Below are 15,735 nucleotides of genomic sequence, written 5' to 3'. Positions count from 1 at the left end.
CATCATCCATTGCATTAATAATATAATTTAATACAAGTGTGTTCTGTCAAGTTATATAGACACCAAAAATATGAATCAAAATAAAAGATGAGTCTTGAACGAGCTCCATCTTCTCAAAACCTGGCACCGGTACCTGTCTACTGGTGACCTGAGAATACAAGTTATTTTGAAAGAGTTTATCAGCTTTAAAGCTGGTGAGTTCATAAGTATTTTAGTGTCTGTATTTGTATGAAAGTGTTTGTAAGTCTGTAATGTATAAGTTTGTAAAAGTTTGTAATTGATTGAACTCTCCTAGAAAACCCTATGTTTTCTACTAAAAGTATCCTTCTACCAAGGCATCTAGTGTCTCTGTGTGTGTCTCTTGTAAGAGTATGTATTTTCCCAAATCTGACTATCATTTACCAAAAATATAGTTTTTACATTACTGTTTATTGTGTGAATATCACAATTTGAATGCAATGGGAAAATGAAATAGTATTGTAGTGTTGTATTAAGTAACTATTGTTGTACTAACTACCTTAAACCAATTGTTATTTAAAGTACCATGTGATCGGCCTGTATCCTGCTACCGACTATAAACGCGACGATGTAAGACGTCGGAAGAAATGACGTTTGCCACCCGTAGACTTGCAAGTCCCACTGTAGCGAGCAGCAAGGTGTAGGATAGTCAATCCAGTATAGATCTATACACAAACTCATACGCTCCCCACTTAAGGAGATTCTGGATACAAAACGGCCATGACAGGTAATGTCATGCCCCGTTACGTGGCTCACATAACTGTAGTAATGTTCTAGTATATGTATGTGCTAGCTGTATTGTGTGTTCTCTCCCTATCTAGCATGTATATATGTTCTCTCTGTATGGTATTGACTAATGTATGAACTGACTCTTTGTATGTTTCACTGTTCTAGTAATAGTATTAGTATCTCCCTAAACTATACCTATTATAGTTTACTAGTAATGTTGTTTGTATGTATGAACATGTGTGTATACCTTTGCTACCCAAAGGTATTGAACTGAATGCAAGAAGGAACATTTATACCTATATACATATACATAATATATAACTAGGATTCAAACGACCTTCAGACAAATAACCTGAATACCCTAAGTCCACAACCAAACAAGGAACAGGAAGTAAGCTGAGCTATCAGTCCTAAGTCCTTTCAATCCTACTTATATAACTATATCTATATAGATACACATTTAACAGAATATAAGTTTAAAAGAGTTTAAGTAAAAGTGTTTGACATGTAAAAGAGTTTGATAAAAGCATTTGGTATGTAAAAGAGTTTGTAAAACAGTTTGGTAACACAGTTTGAAAAGTAAGAAATCCACTTGTTTGGTAGTTATTAATCACATGTGATTGATATAATAACTATAATAGTTCAAATTGTATTCCCCCCCCCCATAAAAGCATTTAAAAACATTTAAAAGGTTAATTAAGGGGTATGAACTCACCTGTAGTGAGTGGTTTGGATGAACGGATGTTATAGGATGTTAAGTGTCAAGTGAAGACTTGAACACACACAAGGATCCTAGTTAACATACAATAACACATATATGTATCCAAATAGTCATTTAACAACTAATTAACCAAGTTAAGACATCCTAAGATATGTAAAACACTTGATTTAAGTGCAATAAGTCCTAGGGATTGCATCTAAGGGTTGTAGGACTTGGCTATTGAGTTTGGGGTCCAAGGGTAAACTCTTTATGAGTTTACGGTTTTGGGACAAACTCTTATTGAGTTTACGGTCGTAAACGCATGAGTTTATGGTCGTAAACTCATGGTACTTTTACCATTTTGTGTTTTGAAGCTTTAAAGGTCATAAGAAGCATTCCTACTTCAAGTCTAAGCCTTTGGAAGTGATTAGGGCACCATTTCACCCCTTTGTGGAGTTTACGGTCCATGGACCATTTCTCCTTGGGTTTACAGCCGTACACCCATATGGTTTATGGTCTTTTTGGTGTTTAAGGTCCTAAGCACTTTAAGGATATGATCTAGACTAGTATCCAAGGCTTGGTAAGGGACTAGGGCACACTTTGGCCCTTTCATTAGGGTTTATGGTCCAAGAACATCTTGGACCGTAAACACCTTTAATCTTGTGTTTCCTTGTGTTTTCTAGATGATTAAGAAGTGTAACAAGCCTTATAACAAGCCAAGGTAAGAGTACTTACTATGTAGAAGCTTGAAAAGGTGTTAAAAGTCCAAGAACACTAGTGTGTGTTCTTGGTGAAACTTGAAGATCTACACATATGGAATGATTTCACGGATGGAATCATGTAAGATCACTAGATTAAGTAAGATATCAACTTATTAGGGTAAGAAACACTTACAAGTTGAAGATCAAGAAGGAAAAGTCGGATGATACTTGAGAGGATTTGAGTTCTAGCTTTGAAATTGTGAAAAAGTGAATAAAATGGCTAAGTGCCATATTTATACCCTTGGGGTTTACGGCCGTAAACACCTTGTTTAGGCCGTAAACTCCAAAATCTTGGAGTTTTGGAACTTTATTGGTGCATAATAAACCCTAGGGCATCCTCTCTCCTGTTATCTCCTGAAGTACTAGGCTTTAGAACACTCAAACTGACTCTACACAGCTCAAAAGTTAGCAGAAACTGTTCTGACTTCTATTGAAGTGAATGGTTGTACAGAATAGAAATTTCGGGTTGTCACATCATCCCCCCGTTAGAAGGAATTTTGTCCCGAAATTAGAGTTTAAGCAAATAAGTAGTTACAAATAACTTAGTAAAAAGACGAGGATATTTCAGTTTCATCTGATCCTCTCGCTCCCAAGTGAACTCAGGTCCTCGCTTGTTGTTCCAGCGAACCTTCACTATCGGGATACGGCTTTGTGTCGTTTGTTTGACCTCCCGGTCCATGATCTCTATAGGTTCTTCCACGAAGTTGAGGTTCTCCTTGATCTCGATCTCGTCGAGTGGGATTACAAGAGTCTCGTCGGACAGACACTTTTTCAAGTTCGAGACGTGGAAAGTAGAATGTACGTTACTGACTTCGCGTGGTAAGTTAAGTTTGTAAGCTACATGGCCGATTCTGGCAAGAATCTCGAAAGGCCCTATGTATCTTGGATTTAGCTTTCAACGCTTTCCAAAGCGTATCAAGCCTTTCCAGGGTGAGACCTTCAATAGAACACGGTCGCCCACCTGGAATTCCAACAGTTTCCTTCGTTTATCTGCGTAGCTTTTCTGTCGGTCTCTAGAGGCTTTCAATCGTTCACGAATCTGAACGATCTTCTCTGTCGTTTCCCGAATGATCTCCGGACCCGTGAGAGTGTTTTCAGGAACTCGTCCTTTAGCTAACTGGGTATCACCCACCTCAGCCCAGCACAGAGGGGATATGCACCTTGGGCCATAGAGGGCCTCGAATGGAGCAGCCTTTATGCTCGTGTGATAACTGTTGTTGTAGGAAAATTCGACAAGGGGTAAATGAGTATCCCATGCTTTCCCAAGGTCGATCACACAGGCTCGCAACATATCTTCCAAGGTTTGGATAGTCCTCTCACTTTGTCCGTCGGTCTGTGGATGGTAGGCTGTACTCATGTCCAGCCTAGTTCCTAGGGAACTTTGTAGCAACTGCCAGAACCTCGAAGTGAATCTACTATCTCTGTCCGAGATAATGGATATGGGAACACCGTGCAGTCGTACAATCTCCTGAATGTAAGTTCTTGTAAGCTTCTCCATCTTGTATGTTTCTTTGATAGGCAGGAAGTGTGCGGACTTGGTCAATCTGTCGACGATGACCCATATGGTATCAAGTCCACCCGTTGTCTTGGGAAACTTGGTTATGAAGTCCGTAGTGATCCGCTCCCACTTCCATTCCGGTATCTTCGACTGTTGTAGAAGACCTGAAGGTTTCTGGTATTCGACCTTGACCTTAGCGCAAGTAAGGCATTTACTCACGAAGGTAGCAATCTCTGCTTTCATGTTAAGCCACCAGTATAGCTTTTTAAGATCCAGATACATCTTATCTGAACCCGGGTGGACGGAATAACGAGTTTTGTGCGCCTCGTTCATGACCAAGTCTCTGAAACCACCATGTTTTAGGGTCCAGATCCGATCCATGAGATAATAAGCTCCGCCACCCTTAACTTCCAAGTTCTTATCCATCCCTCTCAGAGATTCACCCGCCACATTTTCAGGTTTCAAAGCATCGAACTGAGCTTCCTTAATTTATGTGGACAAGTGTGAATGGATAGTCATAGTCAATGATTTGACTCTACGACCAGAATATTCTTTCCGACTTAGGGCGTCAGCTACTACATTAGCTTTACCCAGATGATAACGAATTTCACATTCGTAATCACTGAGTAGCTCGACCCACCGTCGTTGTCTCATGTTGAGCTCCTTCTGGTCGAATATATGTTGTAGGATTTTGTGGTCTATAAAGATAGTGCTTTTTGTACCGTACAGGTAGTGTCTCCAGATCTTCAGAGCAAACACAACTGCTCCTAGCTCAAGATTGTGGGTAGTGTAGTTGACCTCATGTGTCTTCAGCTGTCTCGAGGCATAGGTGATGACCTTACCTCGCTGCATCAGAACACATCCGAGCCCTTGATTTGACGCATCGCAATAGACAACGAAGTCTTCTATCCCTTCGGGGAGGGATAGTATAGGTGCGGTGCACAAGGCTCGCTTGAGCGTTTGGAACGCTCTCTCCTACTTCTCTTCCCAGTCAAAGGCCATGCCCTTCTGGGTCAGTGTTGTAAGAGGTTTCGCAATGCGGGAGAAGTTCTGAATGAACCTGCGATAGTAGCCAGCGAGGCCTAGAAATTGACGAATTTCTGTAGGCGTCTTTGGTGCTGACCAGCTCTCAATGGCCTTGATTTTGGAAGGGTCCACATGTATTCCCTCCTCGCTAACCACATGCCCTAAGAATTCGACTCTTCGGATCCAAAATTCGCATTTTGAGAACTTAGCATAGAGCTTCTCTGAACGCAGTGTTTCTAAGACTTGTCGCAGATGTTGACTATGTTCCTCCTTACTACGAGAGTAGATAAGTATGTCATCGATGAAGACGATGACAAACTGATCCAAGTAAGGACGACACACCCTATTCATTAAATCCATGAATACTGCGGGCACATTAGTTAATCCGAACGGCATCACTACGAATTCGTAGTGCCCATAACGAGTTCGGAAGGCTGTCTTCGGAACATCCTCCCCTAGCACTCGTAGTTGGTGATATCCGGACCTTAAGTCGCTTTTTGAAAAGAAGTTCGCCCCTTGAAGTTGGTCAAATAAATCGTCAATACGAGGCAAAGGATAACGATTTTTGACGGTCAGTTTGTTGAGCTCCCTGTAGTCGATGCACATACGAAACGATCCGTCTTTCTTCTTGACGAACAAGACTGGAGCTCCCCAGGGTGAGAAGCTTGGTCTTATAAAGCCCTTGCTGAGCAGTTCATTAAATTGACAGGACTGTTCTTGCATCTTTGCAGGTGCTAGACGATAGGGCGATTTGGCTACGGGGGTAGCCCCTGGAACCAAGTCGATTCTGAACTCGACTTGTCGTTGCGGAGGTAATCCTGGGAGTTCTTCTGGAAAGATATCGGGAAAGTCACGTACTACTGGAATGTTCTGAATGTCTTTCGTTTCTTGGCTCACATCGACCACATGAGCAAGGAATGCGCGACATTCCTTTCGTAAGAATTTCTGAGCTTGAATGCTCGAGATGATACGAAGGTTCGTGCCGGGTTTGTCGCCATATACTACTAGAGTTTCGCCAGACGACAGATTAAGGCGTACAGCCTTTTCGTAACACATGATGTCGGCACGATGAAGACTCATCCAATCCATGCCGATAATGACGTCGAAACTTTTAATTGAGACCGGCATGAGGTCGATCGAAAATGAATGGCTATCTAGTGTTAGGGTACACCCTATGAATATACTGCTAGTGCTCTCTGTCTTTCCATTAGCCATTTCTACAGTGAACGGTTCTTTAAGGGCTCGTGATTTTTGCTTAAGTAAATGAGCAAATTTTTGGTTCACGAAGCTCCTCTCCGCTCCACTATCAAACAGTATGCATGCATAAGAGTTATCGAGGAGAAACGTACCCGTGACCACTGTGGGGTAGGCAACTGCTTCCTCGTGGCCTATGGCCAGAACCCTTCCCACTCTACCGGTATTCCCTGCCTTAGGGCAGTCCCTCTTGTAGTGGCCCACCTCACCACAACCGTAGCAAGCTTGGCCCACTCCTGCGCCGGGGACTTGGTTGAGTGGCCTCGCCGGAGCTTTGCAGAAATGGGCGGTGTGCCCCTTCCTGTTGCAGTTCGAACACTGCATTTCCCGGCAGGCTCCAATGTGGTGGAAGTTGCACTGGTTGCACTTAGGCAAACTTCTAGCGTACTGCTTTACCGGAGCAGCATCAGTGGCAGGTGCTAACGCAGCATGAACTGCCATGATTTGCTGTTTTTTGGCAACCTTCTTCTTTTTCTTGTCATCCCAGAACTTCCGCTTGGAATCAGCGGTTCTGGCGGGTTCTGAGATGGCCAGGGTTGTTGTTGCGGCCGGGGTACGAACCCCATGGTCTATAAGCCGCTGTGCCAATCGTTTGGCACTATCGAATGTAGTGGGGTTTGAAGCCAAAACATTTCCCTGGAATGGAGGCACCAGCCCCCATATGAATCTCTCTATCTTCTTCCCCTCTGTATGAAGCATGTTGGGACAGAGGGCCACCAGTTCACAGAACCTGGCGGTGTAGGAGACTATGTCGGAGCCCTTCATGGTTAGGCTCCACAGTTCCTCCTCTAGTTTTTGGATTTCGCCCCTCGGGCAGTACTCCTCAATCATGAGGTCTTTCAAAGTTTCCCAGCCCATAGCATTAGCCACCACAAGAGATAGTGACTTGACATGGCTATTCCACCATGTCAGGGCTTTGTCTTCAAAGGTGCAAGCGGCGAACTTGACCTTGCTCCCTTCTGGACAGGAGTAGATTTCGAAAACCGATTCGGTCTTCTCGAACCATTGCGAGAGGGAAATGACTCCGCCAGTCCCTCTAAAGGACTTGGGCTTGCAGTTAGTGAAGTCCTTATAGGAGCACTCTCTCAAGCGCACAGGAGCTTCACCAAGAGTAGATTGAACCGGGGTTCCTCCTCTAGTGGAACCAGAAGAATGATATTGTGCCATGGCTGTAGCCACAGCCGCAGCTACAACAGCATTCAGAGCTGTCGTATCGATTTGAGGAGCAGGTGGTGTTGCAGTTATCGGAGGATCGCGTCTCATTGATCGACGTGGAGGCATCTTTCAACTATAAGTTTACAAAGATGAAGATATTGATAAGAATTTAATAGGAAAATTGATGAAAATGACTCATGGACTAACTCTCCATAGCCCAACAGCACAATTGAATAGCACGATTGAATGTAGATCTAGAACTAACAGATGATAGCATTTGGATAATAATTTCCATGAGATTAGATATCTGTCAATAATACTGGAATTAAAGATGTAATGAGTTCGGGAAAAATGACCTAGAAGTAGGCCTTACATCAACCGAGATGGGAAAATTTTGACAGAACTACGACCTAATCAAGACCTAACAGGTCTAAGATTTACAAAGATAGGAAATTAGACTAGAGTTTTTACACAAACTAGGTTATATCCAAGAGAGAAGTAGATGAGACTCTATCGGCGACGAGAACTACTAGAGTGAGTTCTTGACTCCGACAGAAGACGTTCTATGTCCCTCATACGCCTTTCAGACCTTGCTTGCTGAGCTCGAAGTTCTCTGACTTCAGCTTGGGTTTCAGCAAGTTCCCTCTGTAGGGCTGCATTGCGGACCTGAGTCCTTTCATGAGCAGACTCTAGCTGGCGAATGCGGACTGTGTTAACGCTAGAGTTGACGTCAATCTCTATGACCCGGTCGATAGTCGCTCGAGCTTGTTCCGTGTTCCAAAAAATCCTACGAACCATGATGGGTAGGACCCTGTCAGCTGAACCTCCCTCGGTGAGGTTGTAGAAGCTTCTGTCTCCATTGTAGGGAATGGGTTGTCCCTGTTCCTGACTCCATCTGTTCAAGTATGTGGCCCACAGAGGCGTGAGTCCTTGAAATGCTGGACGGGGGTTTGGGTTTGGGTCTTGAGCAGCTGGGGGTAGGTTATTGACTTCTGGCTCTGAGTCAGAATCATCAGAAAAGCCTTCAGCTTCGTGATCATCCAATGGGATTGGGTGATCATCTTCTGGCTCTTCTCCAAGCCATCCTGCATTGTCGTGGTTGGGATAGTACGGGTCTCCGGGAAGATGGAATCCAACCATTATATCTACGCGAGAAAAGGGATAAAGAAATAATTAATAGACGAACTATCTAGATAATTATAAGATGATCTTTATCAGTTACTTCAACATTTGCGTAGTGCATACTAGTCATATGTAACCAAGATAGATAGACCTTCGAATAAGTGACCCTAACTCTAAGCCTACAACCAAACAAGGAACAGGAAGTAAAGCCAAGATCACAGATTCTAAGTCTATGACATCCTAGTTACATATAACCTTAGTGTATCCACCCCAAAAAAGCGTAGCGGCAGAAACGTTCGGGGGTGGAGGACGTCATGTATAGTATCACAACAATGAAAAGTAGTAAACAAGCAACAACATCATCCATTGCATTAATAATATAATTTAATACAAGTGTGTTCTGTCAAGTTATATAGACACCAAAAATATGAATCAAAATAAAAGATGAGTCTTGAACGAGCTCCATCTTCTCAAAACCTGGCACCGGTACCTGTCTACTGGTGACCTGAGAATACAAGTTATTTTGAAAGAGTTTATCAGCTTTAAAGTTGGTGAGTTCATAAGTATTTTAGTATCTGTATTTGTATGAAAGTGTTTGTAAGTCTGTAATGTATAAGTTTGTAAAAGTTTGTAATTGTTTGAACTCTCCTAGAAAACCCTATGTTTTCTACTAAAAGTAGCCTTCTACCAAGGCATCTAGTGTATGTGTGTGTGTCTCTTGTTAGAGTATGTATTTTCCCAAATCTGACTATCATTTACCAAAAATATAGTTTTTACATTACTGTTTATTGTGTGAATATCACAATTTGAATGCAATGGGAAAATGAAATAGTACTGTAGTGTTGTATTAAGTAACTATTGTTGTACTAACTACCTTAAACCAATTGTTATTTAAAGTACCATGTGATCGGCCTGTATCCTGCTACCGACTATAAACGCGACGATGTAAGACGTCGGAAGAAATGACGTTTGGCACCCGTAGACTTGCAAGTCCCACTGTAGCGAGCAGCAAGGTGTAGGATAGTCAATCCAGTATAGATCTATACACAAACTCATACGCTCCCCACTTAAGGAGATTCTGGATACAAAACGGCCATGACAGGTAATGCCATGCCCCGTTACGTGGCTCACATAACTGTAGTAATGTTCTAGTATATGTATGTGCTAGTTGTATTGTGTGTTCTCTCCCTGTCTAGCATGTATGTATGTTCTCTCTGTATGGTATTGACTCATGTATGAACTGACTCTTTGTATGTTTCACTGTTCTAGTAATAGTATTAGTATCTCCCTAAACTATACCTATTATAGTTTACTAGTAATGTTGTTTGTATGTATGAACATGTGTGTATACCTTTGCTACCCAAAGGTATTGAACTGAATGCACGAAGGAACATTTATACCTATATACATATACATAATATATAACTAGGATTCAAACGACCTTCAGACAAATAACCTGAATACCCTAAGTCCACAACCAAACAAGGAACAGGAAGTAAGGTGAGCTATCAGTCCTAAGTCCTTTCAATCCTACTTATATAACTATATCTATATAGATACACATTTAACAGAATATAAGTTTAAAAGAGTTTAAGTAAAAGTGTTTGACATGTAAAAGAGTTTGATAAAAGCATTTGGTATGTAAAAGAGTTTGTAAAACAGTTTGGTAACACAGTTTGAAAAGTAAGAAATCCACTTGTTTGGTAGTTATTAATCACATGTGATTGATATAATAACTATAATAGTTCAACTTGTATTACCCCCATAAAAGCATTTAAAAACATTTAAAAGGTTAATTAAGGGGTATGAACTCACCTGTAGTGAGTGGTTTGGATGAACGGATGTTATAGGATGCTAAGTGTCAAGTGAAGACTTGAACACACACAAGGATCCTAGTTAACATATAATAACACATATATGTATCCAATTAGTCATTTAACAACTAATTAACCAAGTTAAGACATCCTAAGATATGTAAAACACTTGATTTAAGTGCTATAAGTCCTAAGGATTGCATCTAAGGGTTGTAGGACTTGGCTATTGAGTTTGGGGTCCAAGGGTAAACTCTTTATGAGTTTACGGTTCTGGGACAAACTCTTATTGAGTTTACGGTCGTAAACACATGAGTTTACGGCCGTAAACTCATGGTACTTTTACCATTTTGTGTTTTGAAGCTTTAAAGGTCATAAGAAGCATTCCTACTTCAAGTCTAAGCCTTTGGAAGTGATTAGGGCACCATTTCACCCCTTTGTGGAGTTTACGGTCCATGGACCATTTCTCCTTGGGTTTATGGCCGTAAACCCATATGGTTTATGGTATTTTTGGTGTTTAAGGTCCTAAGCACTTTAAGGATATGATCTAGACTAGTATCCAAGGCTTGGTAAGGGACTAGGGCACACTTTGGCCCCTTCATTAGGGTTTACGGTCCAAGAACATCTTTGACCGTAAACACCTTTGATCTTGTGTTTCCTTGTGTTTTCTAGATGATTAAGAAGTGTAACAAGCCTTATAACAAGCCAAGGTAAGAGTACTTACTATGTAGAAGCTTGAAAGGGTGTTAAAAGTCCAAGAACACTAGTGTGTGTTCTTGGTGAAACTTGAAGATCTACACATATGGAATGATTTCACGGATGGAATCATGTAAGATCACTAGATTAAGTAAGATATCAACTTATTAGGGTAAGAAACACTTACAAGTTGAAGATCAAGAAGGAAAAGTCGGATGATACTTGAGAGGATTTGAGTTCTAGCTTTGAAATTGTGAAAAAGTGAATAAAATGGCTAAGTGCCATATTTATACCCTTGGGGTTTACGGCCGTAAACACCTTGTTTAGGCCATAAACTCCAAACCCTTGGAGTTTTGGAACTTTATTGGTGCACAATAAACCCTAGGGCATCCTCTCTCCTGTTATCTCCTGAAGTACTAGGCTTTAGAACACTCAAACTGACTCTACACAGCTCAAAAGTTAGCAGAAACTGTTCTGACTTCTATTGAAGTGAATGGTTGTACAGAATAGAAATTTCGGGTTGTCACACCTTCATAGAAAAACATTAACATGTGACCATTAACTTTGAACACTTTTCCAGTTTTGTTACTCTTAATCTCAACTGCACCATGATCAAATACATTAGTAACAATGAACGGACCCACCCACCGGGACCGTAACTTACCGGAAAACCATTTAAGTCGAGAGTCATAGAGTAATACCTTTTGACCAATTTGAAAGGTCTTACAGGAGAGGTACTTATCATGGAATGCTTTGGTTATATCTTTGTAGATGCGTGAACTCTCGAATGCTTCATTTCTTATCTCCTCCAACTCTTGAATCTCTAGCTTTCGGTGAACACCCGCTTCATCAATCTTCATGTTTAGCTTTTTTATAGCCCAGAAAGCTTTGTGTTCCAGTTCAACAGGGAGGTGACAAGCTTTGCCAAACACGAGTCTGTAAGGTGACATCCCAATTGGAGTTTTATATGCAGTGCGGTATGCCCAAAGAGCATCATCTAATCTCAAACTCCAATCTTTGCGGTTTGTGTTCACTGTTTTCTCAAGTATGGACTTGATTTCTCTGTTTGACACTTCAGCTTGTCCATTTGTTTGCGGGTGATAAGCCGTGGACACCCGATGTTGGACTCCATACTTCTTGAGAAACGATCCAAGAGTTTTGTTGCAGAAGTGTGTGCCTCTGTCACTGATCAAGGCTTTTGGATTTCCAAACCTACATAAAATGTTAGCCTTGACAAAATCTACAACAACTTTAGCATCATCAGTTCTTGTTGCCTTTGCCTCTACCCATTTGGAAACATAGTCAACAGCCAAAAGGATGTATAAATTCCCAAAAGATAAAGGAAAAGGACCCATAAAATCAATATCCCATATATCAAATATTTCACAAACCAAGATAGGGGTCAAGGGCATTTGATTTCGGGAACTCAAAGAACCTGTCATTTGGCATCTCTCACAACTTTTGCAAAAAGTGTAAGAGTCATGAAAGAGTCGAGGCCAATAAAATCCACAGTCTAAAATTTTCCTGGCAGTTCTTTGAGGACCAAAATGCCCTCCGCAAGCATAACTATGACAAAAGTTGAGGATAGATTGTACCTCATGCTCTTCAACACATCTTCTTATTACCTGATCTGCACAATGTTTCCAAAGGTACGGCTCATCCCAAATGTACCTTCTTGCATCTTTCTTGATCTTATCTCTCTATGACCTCGTGAGATCGGGTGGGAATTTTCCCGTGACCATGAAGTTGCATATATCCGCATACCAAGGTGGTGTTTGGATAGCAAACAAGTACTCGTCTGGGAATGCGTCATGAATGGGAGTCGCATCTTCGGGTTGGACTATTCGGCTCAAATGATCAGCGACTAGGTTCTCTTTCCAGCTTTTATCTTTGATCTCAATATCGAACTCTTGCAAAAGCAGCATCCACCGTATTAACCTTGGCTTCGAATCTTTCTTTGTAAGTAAGTGCTTTATGGCTGCATGGTCCGAATATATGATCACTTTAGTTCCAAGGAGGTATTGCCAGAATTTCTCTAGTTCAAACACAATAGCAAGCAACTCTTTTTCTGTTGTGGTGTAGTTGCTTTGTGCACTATCCAAAGTCTTGGATGCATAGTAGATGACATGGTGGGCTCGGTCCACCTTTTATCCCAAAACTGCCCCAACCGCGGTGTTGCTAGCGTCGCACATGATCTCAAATGGAAGATCCCAATTTGGCGGTTGGATGATGGGGGCGGATGTCAACAAATCCTTCAAGCGATCAAATGCACTTTTACATGCATCACCAAACTCAAAATCGGCCTCCTTTTGTAGAAGTTGACACATCGGCACCGTGATCTTGGAAAAATCCTTTATAAACCGCCGATAAAAACCTGCATGGCCAAGAAAAGAACGCACTTCTCGAACATTTGTCGGGTATGGTAAGCTCTTAATAACATCTGTTTTGGCCTTGGCAACTTCTAAACCTTTTTGTGACACCACATGTCCAAGTATCAAGCCCTTGTCAACCATAAAATGACATTTTTCATAATTAAGGACTAAGTTCGTGTCAATGCACCTTTGTAAGATTTTGGTTGCAAACATTCATTAAAATAATTTCCATAAACGGTAAAATCGTCCATGAAAACCTCTATGATATTTTCGACATATTCTGAAAATATGCTCACCATACATCTTTGGAAGGTCGCGGGTGCATTGCACAAGGCGAAGGGCATGCGTCTATACGCAAAGGTGCCGAAGGGACATGTGAATGTGGTTTTCTCTTGGTCTTCCAGGGCAACCGGAATTTGGTGAAAACCAGAAAAACCATCAAGGCAGCAATAGTGGGATTTCCCAGCCAATCGTTCTAACATCTGATCGATGAATGGCAAAGGGAAGTGGTCTTTGCGGGTGGAAGCATTCAACTTCCTATAATCGATACAAACTCTCCACCCGTTTTGCACACGGGTGGGTACCAATTCCCCCTCGGAGTTTTTGACAACGGTGACTCCGGCTTTTTTCGGGACAACTTGTACGGGACTTACCCACTTACTATCAGAAATGGGGTAGATTACACGTGCATCCAAGAGCTTCATCATCTCTTTTTTAACCACCTCCATCATAGGTGGATTCAATCTCCTTTAGGCTTCACGGGTTGGCTTAAAGGTCTTCTTCCATCAATATTTTATGCATGCATAATGATGGACTCAACCCCTTTATGTCCACAATGGTCCAACCAATAGCCTCCTTGTACTTTTTCAAAATTCCAACCAGCTCTTTTTCTTCTTCCTTTGCTAGCTTGGTTGAAATTATCACCGGTAATGTCTCTTCCTCTTCAAGATAGACATACTTGAGATGATCAGGGAGAGTATTCAAATCAAGACTTGGTGGGTGTGTTGGATAAGGTGTCTAAGTCCATAACTATTTCTGGTATGTACTTGACCCGACCCGGCATGGTCCATTTGGGTTGCATGGCACCATGCAATTGGATAAACTAAAATGAGAGAAATAACACTTATGGTTTATTAATATATTATAAGTTCTAATATATTAATAATATTATTTAATTAGTTTGATCAAGAATTAATTTAGAATTACTTAAGTGATCAAAAGATAACTAATTAAATATATGGGTAGATTATGTAAATCTTCCATATCTTATATAGTGGGCTAAGAGGCTCCATGGATTATCAAGTTGGGTTCCACCCATAGGATGCTCCATGGATGCTCCATGGAGTTAACCCATGGATCAAGAAATGAAGAGTCATGTTACATTAGGGTTTACCTAATACAACACACTATATAAACACAGGTGTTCTCCCCAAAATCGGCCACACTAAGAAACAAGAGGGCTAGAGCCGATTTTGCAAGTGTAAGATTCTCTCAAAGTTTACTCCTTTGCATTTGGTGTTGTGTGAAGCATTTGAGGCATCACACTTGGGGTGCTAGGCTCACAAGGTTTCAAGTATCATAATCAACAACAAGGTAAGTTATTCTATCTTTCATTCAAGTTATAAATGTTCCCCATGTATGCTAGATAGGAATATAACCTTGGAATTTCAACTTTGCATGATAATTAGACAAACATAGATCCAAGGTTATTAGGGTTGCATGTACACTTAGGAAGTGTTAGAATGCTCAAAACCCATCAGTGGTATTAGAGCCAGGTTTGTTTGTTGATTTTTTGTGCAAACTGCTTGAAAAAATTGTTTTTCTGTTTTCTGCTCGTATGAACTCGCCGAGTCCATGGGGGGACTCGACGAGTCCATGAACAAATGCAAGTTACTCGTCGAGTCTGTTCTTGCACTCGACGAGTAGAGGCTGCAGTTTTCAGAATTTCGACATTTGTTGCTGGAAATGGACTAGAAACATTACCCTAAACTGTTTTGGTGTTTTAAAACTTGTTTTAGATGGTGTAATGTTTATGCTAATCCATTTACAATGACAATTATCAAAATTACAAGTTTTTAAGTGTAATTTTTGATTCTTGAAAGTGTTCATATTCATGTTCTTGAACTTATGAAGATTAGATGATCATAGGAATTGTTTGTAACCTTCTTGGTAGTTTAATTCATGATCATAATGTGTTTTAATGGAGTCCATAACTTGTCCTCAAGTTATGGAAAACCAAAAGTCTCACTTTTATTAAAGCCATTAAAAGAACACAAGAGTTATGAAATGAAGAGTCTTCATTTTTATTACTCAATTAATTCATAAGTTATAAGAAATGAAAAGTTTTGGAAGTTTACAAAACTTGCCCTCAAGTTTTGGAACAAGTAAAGTCTTGATTAAAACTTTAGTTCCAACCCTTAGAATTTTAAAAGTTAAAATTCAACCCTTATACTTTATAATATTATAAGTTACTAATATATATATATGTATAAGATCAAGTCGTCTTACCGCTAGTACGCCTCATTCACGAAGCCGGTCTATAAGGAGGGTATAAGGTAGTTGCCTATAAAATGGCAACTTAATGGATGTCCAC

The 15,735-nt window shown here is 40.8% G+C and overlaps 1 protein-coding gene across 1 annotated transcript; it reads right to left on the bottom strand.

Moving 5' to 3' along the window:
- Positions 1 to 12,917: 12,917 nt before the first annotated feature.
- LOC145104285 (putative mitochondrial protein AtMg00860) lies at positions 12,918 to 13,283 on the bottom strand. The gene has a single exon (XM_079041549.1). It carries the CDS (start codon positions 13,281 to 13,283, stop codon positions 12,918 to 12,920), a length of 366 nt encoding a protein of 121 aa, XP_078897675.1.
- Between the last annotated feature and the right edge of the window lie 2,452 nt (positions 13,284 to 15,735).

This window comes from Lactuca virosa, chromosome 4, assembly GCF_052849685.1.
Source record: "Lactuca virosa cultivar CGN04683 chromosome 4, Lactuca_virosa_CGN04683_v6, whole genome shotgun sequence".
In the NCBI taxonomy this organism is placed as follows: Eukaryota; Viridiplantae; Streptophyta; class Magnoliopsida; order Asterales; family Asteraceae; genus Lactuca; species Lactuca virosa.
Note: the sequence above shows the minus strand (reverse complement) of the source record. Positions and strands in the feature narration are given on the sequence as shown.